The sequence below is a fragment of the Desmodus rotundus genome, chromosome 1 (genome assembly GCF_022682495.2).
Source record: "Desmodus rotundus isolate HL8 chromosome 1, HLdesRot8A.1, whole genome shotgun sequence".
NCBI classification, from domain to species: Eukaryota; Metazoa; Chordata; class Mammalia; order Chiroptera; family Phyllostomidae; genus Desmodus; species Desmodus rotundus.
Window position 1 is genome coordinate 143,062,041 of NC_071387.1, and position 17,044 is coordinate 143,079,084.

The window sequence follows — 17,044 nt, forward strand, 5'->3', positions numbered from 1 at the left end:
GAATAATTTCATGAATTTTTATTTCCATTATATTCTTAAAAATTTGTATGATTATTTACTACTTAATGCAATAAAATATATTATCGAAATATATTATCCTGTGGGTCAGTTGTAGTCAAAAAGTGAGAAAACTCCTTTCTTTAGTAGCTAATGACTTTTTTCTGATTCCTTCAGATAGAACAGAATTAATATATTTGCTCCTATTCTCCCACCTTGTATTAGAACTTCTTTCCATTCAGTAGTGAGAGGGGTTAGGAAAGATACTCATAAAGTTAAATAGGATATCTAGGGCAACATTTTGTGAATAAGTTGAACAATTACTAATATCACCAGGTGTAAGGAACCAGATAATGGAGTATTGCTAGAGATTTATGATCTGTAAAATAATTATGTGCACCTCCCTAGGAGAAGTGAGTGATGGTTCTGGTACTTGGAAGCACTAGAATTTGTTGGTAGTAGAGACATACCAGTCTGCTAGACAGGTTTGTTTCTTTTTTCTCCAGCAGGATGTAGTTACTGTACCTCAGAATTAAAGGGGTGATGAGGAAATCAAGGGAGTTCTTCTGTTGTTCTGCCTGGGCATGGTTTAGGGTCTGAGGTCTCCTCTCTCTGCAAAAACCCTGATTTTTTTTCTCTGCTTTTAGCCCTGGGGAATGTTTTTCTGATCCCTTTCCATAGGGAATACTCAGGTGCTAAGTCTAAACAGAGTGGCAGCAGAGGAGAGGCCCTGGCATCAGAAATTCTCAACCTAAGATTTATTTTGGGGAGAGGATTCACTTGGAGGACTCTCCTTGGAAAGAGGGCAAAAGTTAATAAATATTTTCAAAGGTTTACTCCCTAAATGTAAGTAATTGGCAAGAATTCCTTGTTTAGTTTACATCAAAATTAAACATCTACTTGAAAATTGTAATTATTTATATTGTCATTTATTTATATTATTAATCTGTGAATATTTTCTGAATAATTTTAGTAAAGGAACCACAAAAAGTTTTAGTTCATGAGGTTATCATTATGTCCTAGACTTGTCCCACATCTTGTCTAAATTTCTCTGATTGATTTTCATTCCATTTACAACCTAAAATTGCCCTGTTTATGTGGACATGTTTTCTTCATTTTCTCAAAATTTGCGTTCTTTGAGCTTATCTCCTTGCCTATGTATGTATCATTGCTTATTCTTTCTGTATTTTCACTCAGTAGGACCTTAATGTCAAGGACTCTGCTTTGTCAAATACTGAATTCCCTGTGTTCAACACAATTCCTGGTGGTGATCAGTTAATAACATTCACTGAATGCGAGGAAAGAAGAAAGGGAGGAAAAAGAGGGTGAGAGGGGAGAACTATCATCTATTCTGTCTTTCTTATGCTTTTCAGACTTGCCTCACCTCTTAAGGTCTGTTTTCTCTGCAAAGTGTTCTCTAACTTCCCTTGTCTTTGCTGATATCTCAAACACAGATTTTAAAATTTAACATTATTTACAAACTTTCTTGTTTTCTTGGTGATATAGTTTTATGTGCACTACTGTTTCAATTTGGTATAAGCTGCTTGAACATGAGAAGGGTCATGTATCTGTACAATTTTACAAGAAAACTTACATTATTCTTCATTCACCAAACATTTACTACAATGCATACCTCCTTCAGAGCAGCTCAGTCTAAAGTATGGGTAAAGCATTAAACTGTTTTTCCAGTTCTAATAATAAAATGAACATGGTAAGCCCGATCTACTGAAAAAGAAGAAAAAAGAAATAGTACTTTGCATAGAGCTAATAAGTATATTTTCAATAACTTTTGAATATCCATAAAATGTGTGAAATAACATAAAATGGTGGTGACTCAGTTTGCATACAGAGATGATAAAACTTTTTTATTATCTCTTTTATAACTTCAATGATTTCTTCAGGGAAAGAAACCGAAAAGGCCAAGGAACGTTACGACAAAGCCACGATGAAACTTCATATGTTGCATAATCAGTATGTATTGGCATTGAAAGGGGCCCAGCTTCATCAGAGTCAGTATTATGACACCACACTTCCTCTGCTTCTGGACTCCCTACAAAAGATGCAGGAAGAAATGATAAAGGCACTGTAAGTCACATTTCATATTTGACATAAAATCCCATCATAAAGTGATTTTCCTTAATGACCCAGACCAATGGGTGTTTCAGACCTGTTTACCTTGATTCTTCTCGATTTTTATTTCTGGTATCCCTTTAGTTTATGCTTAATTTTCCCGCACCTTTTCAGGCTTTAGGAAAGTCTTTTTTTAAAGGATTATTTTTAAAATTTGTTATTTTAAAAAATATATATATATTTTTAATTTAATACTTTTTCTAAACCTTCCACCAAGAACTGCCCTGCTTTTTGTATTTTTTTTGTTTTGCTTCAACTAACTGGAAATTTATATGAAAAAAATTGATTAGTTGACAAGTGTTGAGTGGATGTCTGTCTCCACAGGATTGGGTATTTAACAGAACAACCTGAAGGAAAGAATATTTTGAAGTTTACCTTCCATCTTCTTCTAGAATGAGATTAAAATAAACAAATATTTATTAAAATTCTACTGTATGTAAAGCATATTGAATAGAGAAATGAGTAGGCCACAGTTTTTGCCTTCAAGGAGCTAATAACAGTAAACTTTGGGTAAATGCACATGTATACCATACATACCGATTCAGGACAACAGGAAAAGATACTCCACCCTTCGGTAGACTTCATTTCCCTTATTAGCTGGTTTAGGCGATCCCCCATTTTCCCTCCTGGAAGATAAATGAAGTGTTTGTAGTCAGCTTAACTATGTAAACTTTTAAGGTTGTTGATAAAAATAGTAAAATGCCTACTTAAATATTTAACTTGAAAATTCAGTTATGTGTACTTTAAATTACATGTTGATTCAGAAATATTTATTTTCCTATTCTCATTTAATAAATCAATATTTTTCAAACTCTTCACACAAATCTTCAGTAATGGTATCATCATTGTCACTAGAATATCTTTTTGAGATATATAATAATTTCCCACAGCATATTATTTCTATTTTCTAAGAAATTGTTTCACAAGTAGCATTTACAAACTTCAAGCATGGTGATATCAGTGAAATTGAATCCCATGTCACAGGTATTCATACAACATTAGGAGACTTCGTCCCTGCCCACCCCCCCGTGTGTCTTAAAGGTAATTATTAATGATCTCATCATAATGACTTACTATATTGCTTTATAAAAGTTATCCAGACAGGTTTATTTACATTTCTGTCATTTAGTACTTTGAATTATTAGGTCATAACCCCAGTAATATTTACTAAATCTTCATTAAATTTCTCTGCCCTCCCCCCTTTTAAAAAATTGTGTCTGTCTGGTGATTTCTATAATCATTCCAAACTAGCATTGCTTAAAGAAGTTTAAATCTATTTTTTTTACCCAAACATTATTTTGCTATTTAAAATTACGTGATGGAGAGAATAGTTCATAATAAGAGAAATTTTGTAATGATTTTGGAAAAGAAAAACAAACAATGCCTTATATTCATTTGGGCATATACAGGATAAGCTTGGCTGTGCACACGTTGTTGAGTCCAGTAAGGACTGATGGTATAGCATTCTTAAGTAGGGATCAAGTCTTTACGACAGGATAGTTTTTCCTTTTGCATTTATTAGGTAATGCTGAAAACAATTATGACGTTTTTTCTACTGACTGGAGGCCAGGAGAAGTGATCTAGATGTCATTGAAGGTTGAAGAGTTGAGGCCCAGGAGCAAGAAAAGAACTAAATGGGAGGGCTTGTGCGGAAGTGACAGATACTAGAAAGAAACATTAAAGAGACCGTTGTGGGCCCATAGTTCCATGTTATGGAATCCAACATTTCTATGATTAATATTGAGAAATAGAAAGTGATCAACACTGACCTTATATTTAGACATTTCAAATACAGACTGGAAATGGTAATGCCTTATTCTAGGTAATTTGCAGATATTATACTTTATCAAATGTAAGTTGCTAATTGTACATTTGTGTAATCCCTTTACTATCCAAGTAAATGAAAAAAAGGTGGTACATAAAACCACCATTTGTAAATATTGATACTACATTTCTTATGTTTATTGTTGTGAATCCTTTTTGGCTCTGTGTTTTTGTTGATAAACTTAAAAATGTTGTAAAATTTTATTTTTGTTTTCAGAAAAGGCATATTTGATGAATACAGCCAGATAACTAGTCTTGTTACTGAGGAAATAGTAAATGTCCATAAAGAGATTCAAATGTCGGTTGAGCAGATAGACCCTAGCACAGAATACAATAATTTTATAGATGTTCACAGGTACGTATGTTTTATTCTTCTTGGAGAGTTGATTACAGTATTATTTTTTCTATCATATAATATTTAACCAAATTAAATAAGAAATATTGAAGTGCTGAGAGGATAATTAGATATTTCAGATTAATTTGTTTGCTTTTAATTACCGTATTTTGCCATGTATAATGTGCCCAAATTTTTGGCCCAAATTTTTAGGAAAAAAACTTTCATTTTAATTTTTTAATTTATTATGTATTTATTTATATTTAGAAACAAAACTGATTATTGTATTCAAGGGTATTATTTTGCACACAGAAATCGTTATGGCTTTCTAGAATTATACTTTTAACATATAAGCGTAAATTACAGAATTAAAAACATTTATATAGATATGAAATTAGTGCTCCCCGTATATAATACACATCCTTAATTTTCCCTAAAAAATGTGGGCAAAAAGTGTATCATAAATGACAAATTACAGTATTTTCAAAGTCCTTTCTCCATGAAGATAACTATTTATATTATAATCTTTAAAAATTTGTCAGTTGTCACTACATCATTTCTTAAGCCCATATTTAATCCATGAAATTGTATTTTTTAACATTTCTATAATACTTTTACTCTGGCTTTGTATATTAAGCTGTATAATATACCAATTACTTTTCCATACATTCATCTTATTTTATACTCATTACCATTCTGTTAGGAATAAAACCAGTTAATATCCACATTCTATAAAAGAGGAAATTAAGGCTAAAATTACATGACTAGATCTTTGATGCCTAGGGTTTAATTTTATTTATTCTTTTTAAGCTTACTCTACTTTGTTAATATAATTTTTGATGAGAAAAAATATTCTGCTTTTGGTATACTAAAATAAAATATGATAGGATATTCATATTGATCAAAATTATTTGACATGCTTCACCAGAACTTCAGCTGCTAAAGAGCAAGAAATTGAGTTTGATACTTCCTTACTAGAAGAAAATGAAAATCTTCAGGCAAATGAGATTATGTGGAATAATTTAACAGCAGAAAGTTTGCAAGTAATGTAAGTATTTGGAAAGCCTGAACAGTTTAAGTATTAGCATTACTATAATATTTATAGCTGTATGTTCTGAGATTGGAAATCCCAATTTTTATTTTTTACAGGTAATGAAAAATAAATTAAAATAATAAGGTTTTTGGTCAGAATGAAATGTTTTGAGAACTGTGTTAACTTTTACTCATTGTCCACTAATTGATTTTGGTAATTCCATAAATCAAAATTCTGTGTGATATATTCATTCAGTTATTACTAATATCTTATATTGGGACAATGCTTTATTCTTTTCAAAACTTATTTTTTAAACCTATTTCAAACTAAAACTTCTTGGCAGAACCATTTTGGAAATGAGACTGAGTGTTAGTGGTAAGAGACTTGTAGATGTCAGCAGTGTTTAGTACAAAAATTTGACTTGTAATTGAGTTATTTTGAAACAGAGATGTCTTCAATTGGAGGCTAGCAAATGAATTCCTTCTTCACTTTTTTGTTGTTATTTCATACAATTTTATAGGAGTTTTGAGAAATCAATGTGTATTTTTAGTCCTTTTAAAGTATTAAAGCCTATTAATAGCACATTTTTAAATTTGGAAAATATAATTAAGCCATTCTACTTCTAAATATTTAACTTGTCTCTTGATGTTTTTCAGGAAGCTCAAATCTCTTAATAAGCACTGTATATACTTGTTTCTGTATCAGAACTACAATTAGATATGATCATTCACCCATTTTCTCTTTAATATTAAGCATGTTATATTAGGACCTGTTGGAAGTTTACCTCAAAAGAGTCCCATCTAATGAAATTAAATAATCTCCTTTCTATTGTTCAGTAACTGGTATAGATAAGTAACTGAACGGTAGGATCCTGGGACTAGCTCTTGGAAAGGGGTAAGATATCTTTAAAAAGTTGGCTTGATGGGATTGAGGAAACTAACCAATGCTTGTTGAATCACCTATAGAGGATGAAGTCTTAATAATTATGGTGGGTTAACTGTAGATGAGAGGAATGGAGGCATGGGAGTACCCTGCATTAGAAGGTTTTTCCTGGCACCCATGTTGGGATTCTTGAAGCTGTTCCCGAAGCTTTGAAGCACTTTACAGTAGCTTCATTTGGTTTTAGATGTACTGTTACATTGTCAGTTATCTCTAAACCAGAGGTTCTCAGCCTGGATGAATTTTGTCCCCTGAGGAAATTTGACAATATCTGAAGACGTTTTTGTTTATAAGGTGGTCAAGTGTTACTGGTATCTAGTGGGTAGAAGCCATGGATGCTGCTGAACATCCTGCAGTCACAGGACAGCCTCCTACAACAAAGAATTACCTGGTGAAAAATGTCAGTGGTGTTGAGGTGGAGAAACTCTGCTCCAAACAATAGAATTGAATGTCTGGCACAAAATGGACTGTGGAGTTTGTCAATTCTTGTGCAGTGACAAATTCCATTTCTTAATTCCTGAGCTGCGTGGTGAAGGAATAGGATATAATTACTCCTGTTTTTTAAAATTATTATATTGTTCCCAAATAATGTATTCATTTATTCATCAAAAATATATTTACTATGTATTTAAGTTTGCAAAGGTTAATAATTTCAAGGAGTTTACACTAAAATTGATCAATTTACTTTAATAAACACCAAGAAAAAACAAGCATATAAATATTGGAGTATAAAGTGGTAAACTTAAAAATAGCTACCTGTTATAAGCTTATGTAAAAGGAAAGATTTTATAACCAAAGAAGAATTTGTTTTATTGCTTTTCAGAGTATAATGAGAGCAAGGCTAATTATGCTCATAAATCATTATTTTTAATTATGATAAAACAATGAACAAAAATGTAATAAACTAAAGATAATAAATCTTTGATAATGTGACAGAAGATTTACTTGCTTACATCTTACTGAGGCAAAACTTGAGCTAAATTTCATTGAATAGCATCTAAATTCAGGATATGAGTTTAAGATTAGGTTTTCCTCAAGATTTTTATTGCAAGAATGAGTTATTCAATGTGTCTGTTGGGAGTGTCAGGATAATCTAAGGTAATTCCATATATATACACACACACATGCACACCCAGGGTGGAGTAAAAGAAGGTTTACAGTTGTTTGTATGGAAAATAATACAATAATGAATCAGTAATAATTCAAGAATAAACTCTTTACAATACTCACAACTGTAAACCTACTTTTGCCCCACCCTGTGTGTGTGCGTGCGTGTGTGTGTGTGTGTGTGTGTGTGTGTGTAGAGAGAGAGAGAGACAGAGAGACAGAGAGACAGAGGCAGAGACTGTATCTTGAAATGGTGGTGAATGAATGGGGTAAGTAGGGAAGCACGTTGGGGCTAATATTTATAATAATGTTAAATAAATGTGGTTTTATTTCTCATCCCTTTACATTTTTTTTTGTTAGAATGACTCTCTCCAGAATATTAGGTACTTATTTTTCATTCCATTTTGTCAGTTCCTTTTACTAAGGATTTGTTCCTGAATTACATGGCGTTAAATAGTTTTTGAGTAGCATACTCTCAAAAGCTGTTTAAAAATGCTAATATTTTATGGTCTGTGCTACCCTCTATTCTGCATTTTTTCTTAGCCCATTTAAGAGCTCTAATACATTAATACTGAATGATATTCAGAAAAACATAAGAAACATTTTCCTTTTTTTCATTCCTTTATGTTTGTTTAAGAGGTCAGTGACCCTGTCCATTGTGAAAGGTTACATTAGTTTGGAAATGAGAATCATTAATTTGTGACTCCTGGAGAATTTTTCTATAAATAGGAGTCATACTGGCAACCTGCCAGACTTCTGATTAGTAGCAACTATGAAAGAGAGAAAATTGGACCACATTTCTCTTGGACTCTTCAAAATCTTGGCTAGATGTCAGACGTGGTGAATGATTAATTAACATCTTGAGTGAGTGAGTGAGTGAATGAAGACTGTTTTATGGAGAGACTTCAGGGAGTTTCTGAATAATGGGTCTCATATCTGGCTTCATATCAGGGTCACTTAGGGAGCTGTAAAAAATGATGATGCATGGGACCCACCCCAAAGCAACTAAATCAGATTTTCTGAGGGTAAGATAGGGCGTTAGAATTTATGGTAAACTTTCCACTTGATTTTAATTTGCAGACAGGATTGAAAACTTCTGCAATAAGCCCATTAAAATTGTTTGTAGAAATCTATGTTACCTTCTGGGGAGAAGTCCCTGAAAATTTTTGAGGGCGTCCTGACCCAAAATGGGTAAGGACTACTACTTACTTGAATATCTGTCTTTTCTATTTAAGAATGTCTTTCTGTTAAATGTTGCTAATGAATTTATATGCCTCAAATTGTATAGAATTATTGGGGTAAACTACCATTTTTACAATAGACTAACAAGAATTTGTCTTGATTCTTAACGTTGTTTTTTCTTTTGATCTGTTATACTTCTGAGCCAGTCTTGACTTGGAAGGTATTTGAGGTTTAAATAAATGCCCTTTTCCTAAGGTTATTTCTTTCACTTTGCTAGTCATGAAGAGACACCTTTTAATTTTCTTCTTTTTGCTTTTTTTAGGTTCTTAAAAGTAACAAAAATTATTTTCATTAGCAGAAACTTACTCATAAATTTAATAATTTACATTCTTGCTTTCTGTTTATTGTATCATGTAGAGTTTTCTCAAATAAATGTAGGAGGTTCTGAGATTATTATACAACTAGTATCTATATCCAAAACAAGATTTTATAATGTTGCTGCCTGCCCCTTTCCAGGCTTGATGGAATTCTAATGATATAATAGTAAGTGACAAAGTTTTTGCATTTACCCATCTAAATATATGTCACTCAGCATTTCATCATGCTCTAAAATTATCTGTCAACTATATTTATAAACATTGCATATATATAGAAGAGTTAAACTCAATTATTTGTTGGATTATTTATTTCCTATGTATAGGAAATGTTTTTGCTTGGTGGATCACCTTTGTGATAGAGGGCTGTTTCATGGCCTCTCATAATTTCTGGCACTGGACACCTGAGAACGTGTACTTCCCACCACGCATGCACTTTGGTTGTATTACCTTCAGACTTGAGCCTGATGTTGTTCCCTTTGTCTGTTATCTGTAGCCTCTCTCCTTCCCCTCCAGCAACCTTCCCCCATTAGTTTCTTTTTTGGATCTCTCTTTGTCAAATGCTGGAGGAGATACTATTCTTTGATTTTTAATCATCCATTTATTATGATTATATATGCAAATATTCTAATGTATCAACTATCTAATGGAATACTTTTAGTTCATCAAAATAACAAAAAAAATTCAGGTCTATGTAGTTCTGAAATAAGAAGGTATTTAAGTGTTTCAAATGTATTATAAGTTCTTACTATCCATCAATAGAAATATATTTGAATTCCAGTCTTGTATTCTAAACTGAAGTCCAATCTTAGGCCTCATGTTTTCCAGTGCATTTTTAAAAATTTAAAGTAATCATGAATTTAGCTTTTACAGTGGGATGTAAATAAGATACATTAATTGAACAGTGGTAATTTTCTATGTGGAAAAGTGATTCTCTTGGATTTTTTGTGGGATATCAGTTAGTAAACTACCACCTGTGGGCTAAATCCAGCTTGCAACTTATTTTTATGCAGTCTGTGAGCTAAAAATGCTGTTTACGTTTTTAAATGGTTTAAAAAAATCAAAAGAAGAATTATATGTTGTGATATGCGCAAATTACATAAATGTTAACATCAGTCCATAAATAAAGTTTTATTGGAACACATCTGCACTCGTTCATTTATTTACCTGTTGTGTATAGGTGATCTCCTGCTACAATGGCAAAGGTGAGCCCTTGTGATAGCGACCATGTATGCATTCTCATCACTTTGCACTGCTACCTGGTGCATTATGGATCAGTGTGGCACAGGTATAACTCAACAGCACTTTGAGTGTTACCTGTACTGCTATACAACATACTTTACTTACTGTTTAGTATCAGTCCATGTCTATTAAGATAAAACAAGAAAAGAAAATGGATTTTGAATGTCACACTTTTAAGGTACAGTGGAGTGTGGATTTTTTTGTTATTGAATTAGATGGTAAAGCATTGTGTTTATTTTGCAATGACATTCTGGCTGTGCTAAAATAATGCAGTATATGCTTACATTACTAAATGAACATGCAGCTCAATATTACCAGCTCACAGGAGAGTGCTAGTCAGAAAATTTAAAGAAATTAAAATGGAATACCTCATCAAAGCAGACTTTGTTTTGAAAAATAAACTATGTAAATGAGGATGCAACCAAAATAAGTTTCTGGAGTCTCATTTGTTAGCCAAGTCAAGAGAACCATTTACCAATGATAAATTAATTAAATAGTGTTTTATTGCAGTAGCTGAAGAAATATGTCTAGTGAAAATAAACTTGTTTATAACTATTAGTCTTTCAATGAGAACATTTGCATGAGGAGTTGAGCCATTGAGCTACATCACTAGTTAATTAAAAAAACAAGGCAAATGATTTCATGTGGTTTTCCCTGATTCTTGTTGAGTCAGCAGTTGTGATCAAAAAGTGCTCAGCTGTTTGTTTGAAGAGTTAATGCCAAGTTTTAAGTGACTGAAGACTTAACTCTGTGTAAATAGCCTGAGTGGATCAACTACAGATAAAGATATTTTCAAAGAAGTTCAGAAAACCCTAACTTAGTACAAACTTTAGTGGAATCTTTAAGATGTATTACAAACGATGGTGTTAAAAAATGTGTGGATCAGAAAAAGGCTAAACATTATCACCCTCAAAATATTTCTGTTCTTTTCATAGTAGACTGGTGTTATGATAAGTTGTACTCAATTATATTTTGAATTGGTCAATAAAATGTGAATATTTTTCCTTTTTCTTATATTAATACCTAGATGATATTCCTTGATTTTGCCTTTTGGTGGAAAAGCCTAAAGTATTTACTCTTCAGATCTTTAAAAAAATGTTTGCTGACTTTTGTTGTAGGGAATGGCATCAGTTTTACCCATTAAACTGTCTGAATCAACTTTGTCAAACAATGGAGTGACAACTACTGCAATACTCTCATGTCTCAAGCAGGACCTTGGCTTTGTCAAGTCTGTTTTTGGCTCTTCTCATTTACAATCTTAGCTCGTTTGTTTTTTGGGTGAACGTGTAGTATAATTATGTGAGGCTATGTTAGGGGAATACTTTGTGAATGAGTGAGCTGGAATATTTGGAGTTATGTAAAATATCAGAAGGCATATGACATATTCAAAGGAAAATTTTATTAAGGGAAACAAAAAGGTTGCATAGAATGCAGGTGGATGTATCAGATTGGAGGTGGATATTTTTAACAAAAACTTCTGCTTGGTTGGTTAGGCGTTACCTTCTGTGTAATCTAGAGAAAAACTAATAAATATTTGTGCCATGGTATAGAAGTTCATACATGACTTGCTATGAAATTGCAAAAAAAAATGGTTTATTTAATTTATGTTGCAGTAATAAAGATGTCAGAAAATTACTTCAGGCAACTGTCACCCTTACTCCACTTGGTTTTCTATTAACCCAAATGTCACAATTAATGTGACAGTATTGGACATTTACAATTTATAATTTTTTAGGAAGTTGGGTCTCTGTAAGTGTGTTGTAAGATATGGATAATGATATCCAATGGTTTGGGGATACAAAAAGGATTGTATAAGTACTGAAAACTTATTATCCACAATAATTGTTTTAGGCTCTTGTATCTTTAAATACAGTTAAATCTTTAAAAATTAACTAATGCAAACAGGTGACAATATCTGCAAAATCTTACAAAAGGATATACAGTGAAAATCAAAGTTTTCTCTTTTTTAGACCCATTACTAACCTCCATTGTTAATTCATTTTAAAAAATGTATGTATCATTACAGGATGTATTTACAAGCACATGCGTGTATATAAATTGTTTTCCTTACTTAAGTGGGGTTATTCTATGCATAGTCTTTTGCTGTATTCTCTTAAAATATATGAACTCTTAATAGGGTACAGTGTTTTACTGCTTTAATGTAACATAATTGTTTTATTTAGTTAGGTGTTAAATTAATTTCCATTTTATTAGAGTAGGAAATGGAAGTTTAGAAAAGCTAAGTAAATATTGAACTTGAAGGTGTCTGGTTCTAGAACTGGTGTGTGGTTCTCCAGAATAAGGGGCTTTATAGAATGTAGTAGAGATGAGGAGTTGTAAGCACAAATACTTCTCTTACTCTGATGTGGCAAGATAAAGTGAGTTTGGTGATGTAATTTTTACATGAAAGGAGTCAGCTCTGCACCAGTGACTTCCATGTAGAGAACTAAGCTCCCCTCACTGCACCACCACAGTAGTGGTTTAGATATGGGTTAGCTCTAGAATTAGTTGATGGGTGAAAGTTGTAAACTGTGCTGTTTTCACATTGAAATAGCTCTTCAGGTTTACTCTCTGATAATCCAGAGTGATAGGAATCAGGATGGTCTTGGTTATGGAAGAAGAACAATGTGGGCACCTAATGAGAAAAACAGGACAGAGAACTGAGCTGAACACATGCTATGTGCAAGATTGTGTACAAAATGTAATGAATATACCATGAAGAGTAAGCACTGGTGCCTGCATCTTACAATTTGCAGGGGCTGTGTACTTAGTTCAGGATGGATAGGAGGATAAGATACAGTGTGTAGAACTGAGAAGAAACTAGGAAAGCAAACAGTAATAATCAAAGAGAGGAAAGAAGAAGAAAAGAGAGGTTTGAAGGAGGAAAGGTTGATGTCTCTTCTAGAATGTAAGTTTCCTGAATGTAGACTTGTTTATTGTTTTATCCCTAGTGTCTAGCTTAGTGAACACTTATTTAAATGAATGAATGAAGAATTGAGAAGAGAGGTGAATAGAAAATTAATCGGGAAGAGAACAAAGAGTAAGAAAAAGATATAGGAGAGAGAAGTAAAAGAAAACAGAGGAGAGTGTTGAAGAGGGAAAGAGCTTTTTAATCAAACCTAACTTTGATATAACATGGCCAAGACAATGGTGAGAAGTTGGTTCTTACTCTGTTACCTTTAGACTGGGGTGACAGAAGGTGGTTGGAACAAGTTCTGAGGTAGGATCCTGTGATATGGACTTTAAGAGGACTAAGCGAGATCATATATAAGGCAGAATTTTATAGACATCAAAGGATTCTGTGTGTTATTTACTTACTTATTTATAATTGTTTATAAGTAACTTGAAACCAGAAGTTGAGATGTATCTTTCCTGAGAATGATTTCTAATTTTAATACAGTAATGCTTTATTTACTGTCAGGATATGAACTATTCCTCATAAGTGAATTTTCCAGATAACTGAAGTTCATCTCGTCATCAAATTTAAAAACATAATTTTACTGGATTGGATATAAATCTCTTAAAATATATGTACCTGTATATTTTTAGAGAAAAATACTGATCTTAAATTAACCTTTTCCTTATCATTCTGGATCATTATAAGCATCATTGATTATGTTTTGCTATAATATAGTAATGCCTTCAGAAACCTATTGAGATTTTTTATGTTGCTTGACTCTAAGCAAAGATGAAATAATCTATTACACTTATTTATGCTTTCATTGGTTGCTTCTTGTATGTGCCCTGGCCAGGGATCAAACACTGATGCAACCAAGGGGTACCACCTTGGAGTATCAAAATGAAACTCTAACCAACTGAACTCTCAGGCCTGGGCAAAGATGAAATAATCTGGATTGCTATATTTTGAGTTCTTCTGATTATATTTCATAGCTTTTCTGCCTTTTTCATCTCTATTACCTGTTAGTTAATAATTTAAAACAAGTTAATTCTTGTTATAAAATATTCCAATAATATAAATAAATATAGAAGAAAATATGAAAGGCTTTTTTTTTTTGGTTTTAAGTTACCCTCTATTCCAATCCCACATCTTTCAGAGTGTGGATCAGTTTGATTTGTAGTAATCTAGTTCTGTACACACACACAGACACACACAGCCATATATGTATATATATTATATTAGTCTGCTCTGGCTGCCATAACAAAATACCACAAACTGGTGCATTAAGCAACAACAATTTATTTCTCACAGTTCTAGAGGTTAGAAGTTCTAGATCAAGGTGCTGGCCAACTTGTTCTTGCTTAGACTCCCCTCCTGGCTTGTAGACTGCTGCCTTCTTGTGTATTCACATGACTTCTTTGTGTGTGTTTGGAGAAAAGAGAGAGGGAGCATGAGCAGACTCTCTAGTATCTCTTTTTTATAAGGACTCTAATTCCATCACGAGGCCCCCACTCCCATGGTATCATCTGACCCTAATTACCTTCCAATGCCCCATATCTAAAAATACCATCACACTGCTGTAACCTGTGTGGCTCAGTTGATTGGAGCATTGTCCCATGACCAAAAAGATTGTGGGTTTGATTCCCAGTCAGGTCACATACCTAGACTGCAGGCTTGATCCCTGGTCTGGGTGCATACAGGAGGCAGCCAGTTGGTGCTTTTCTCTTGCATTGATGTTTCTCTCTCTCCCTCTCTCTCTAAAGGCAATGAAAAAAAATGTCCTCTGGTGAGGATGAAAAAAATAATACCATCATGTTGGTAATTAGAGCTTCAGTATAAGAATTTTAAGGGGATAACATTCAGTCCATAGCACATATACCCATGCATTTATTTTAATATGAATGGAACCATGCTATATGTATTCTGCATCATGCTTTTTAATTAAAAAATGTACCTTAGGAGAACCTTATAAATGCACATCTCATTTTAAAGTGACTACATGCTATTCTGTCTCTTATATTAAAATTTATTCATCCATTCACCTTTTGATGGACATTTAAGTGTTTTCTTTGTTTTAGAACAATATTGCAACAAACATGTTCATATCAAATTTTGTGCACGTTCTAAAGTATTTTGGTAAGACAGATTTTTAGATGGTCAGAGAATATTCTAATTTAATGTTTGAGAGGCAGTTCTACATTGATCTATGAAACAATTTGTGCCAGTTTTGTCACATCAACAGTGTATGTGTGTGTTTATTATTTATTTTGCACTATTGAGAACACTGAATATTATCACTCTTTTTTATACTTTTCAATTTTAATAGGTGAAAAATAACTTACTGTTTATTTAATCTGCAGATATTTAATTGTGGGTCAGGTTGTAAATATTTCCATTATTAATTATTTGAATTTTTTCTTGATGAACTTCCAATTGTGTTCTTTGTATATTTTCATATTAGGTTGTCTTTTTTCTAAGATTTTTTTTTCTGCTTTAAGACAGCTTAGCTTATAATTTGCATTGCAAATATTTCACAGTATGACTTTTGCTTTTGACTTTATTGTCTCTTAATCTTTAAATAATTAAAAATTTTAAGACATGGATTATTCACATATTTTTGTATATTTTGGGTTTCATGTATTGCTTTAAAATGCTAAAGATAAAAATTTTACTGTACTTTGATAGTTGTGTGTGTGTTTTGGTAGAATTATTTCTGTTCAGGACCAAATGCATTTTATGCAACTATAAATTATCTGGCCTATGAGTGCATATTAATTTTGTGTATTTAATTCTCTTCAAATCTGTATAGAAAATACCTCTAAAGCGTTATTACAATATGTGCAAATAGCTCACCATCAATTTAAATTATTATATAACTGAGACTCACTTTCTTTAATTTAAAATAAGGATAGTGGGATCTGTGTCACTATAGGTTATTATGATACATCATATGCAAATAATACTAAAAACCATTTTACTCAATGCTTACTAAGTACCAGTCATCATATATGCATTAGTTCATTTGATCCTCAAAACAGTGCTTTCAAGCAGGTATCACTGTATTCAAATTGCAAATGAGAAAATGAGCTAAGTAACTTGCCCAGGATCTCAGATAAAAAGTGGCAAAAACAGAGTGTAAATATGCATCTGGGAACAAAAATGATAATCTTTTCACTATACACTCTTCCTGGGATATAACAGGAATTTAATTTAGTCTTTTCTTCTTTCTCTATTTGCTTTCTGTGTCTCTTTTTGTATTTGATGAATAAGACTCTTTAGAAAAGCACTGCCCAAGAGTACTTAACTGTGATTATTAAAATTTCTGGTCTGTACCATCCAGTAAGTTAACCACTAGCCACATATGTCTGTTCAGTCCTTGAAGGGTGGCTAATGCAGCCGTGAAACTGAAAGTTTACTTTAATTTAAATTAAATTTCATGTGGCTACTGTTTTGGACATCACAACCTTAGATGTATGAATATTTGTGTGTGTGTAAAGTGAATGCAATTTTGTATGGATTGATAATGAGGAAACTGTCCATTCTAGGTTGAAAACTTTAGCAGAGGAACTTATGCAGACACAGCAAATGCTTTTAAACAAGGAGGAAGCTGTCCTGGAGCTAGAGAAAAGAATTGAGGAATCTTCTAAAACCTGTGAAAAGAAGTCTGAGTGAGTAAAACAAAAATAATTTAGAGGCAGAAAGTTGAATTGATGCAATTTTAAAGAAATAACTTCAGTTATGTATATGATGGATATAAAATTTCTAGAAGCTGAAATTTCATTTTAAGCATAAAACTTACATACTTTCCAGGACTCTAGAAAAATAATTATATTTTTGTCTATATAATGTACTGATTATATCTTTTAATGTTTTACATTTAAACTGTTTTCTAAAAAATCCTGTTAAAAGCTGTCTTCTCCTCATCACTGTCTACTAGATTCACTATGAATCCCTTGTTAAGAATATGGCAGGCCAGTATTATG

At 32.4% G+C, this 17,044-nt stretch overlaps 1 protein-coding gene across 3 annotated transcripts in view; it reads left to right on the top strand.

Moving 5' to 3' along the window:
- Positions 1-17,044, top strand: part of FER (FER tyrosine kinase) — a 406,586-nt gene that overhangs the window by 98,792 nt on the left and 290,750 nt on the right. For all 3 annotated transcript variants that reach the window (XR_008425138.2, XM_045197637.2, XM_045197636.3), the window contains exons 7-10: positions 1,899-2,082; positions 4,169-4,306; positions 5,214-5,333; positions 16,607-16,729. Coding sequence is in view for 2 of the 3 variants with exons in the window: in XM_045197637.2 (XP_045053572.1) it covers positions 1,899-2,082; positions 4,169-4,306; positions 5,214-5,333; positions 16,607-16,729 (565 nt within the window). In the remaining variant the exon portion in view is untranslated. The remainder of the gene's footprint in view (positions 1-1,898; positions 2,083-4,168; positions 4,307-5,213; positions 5,334-16,606; positions 16,730-17,044) is intronic.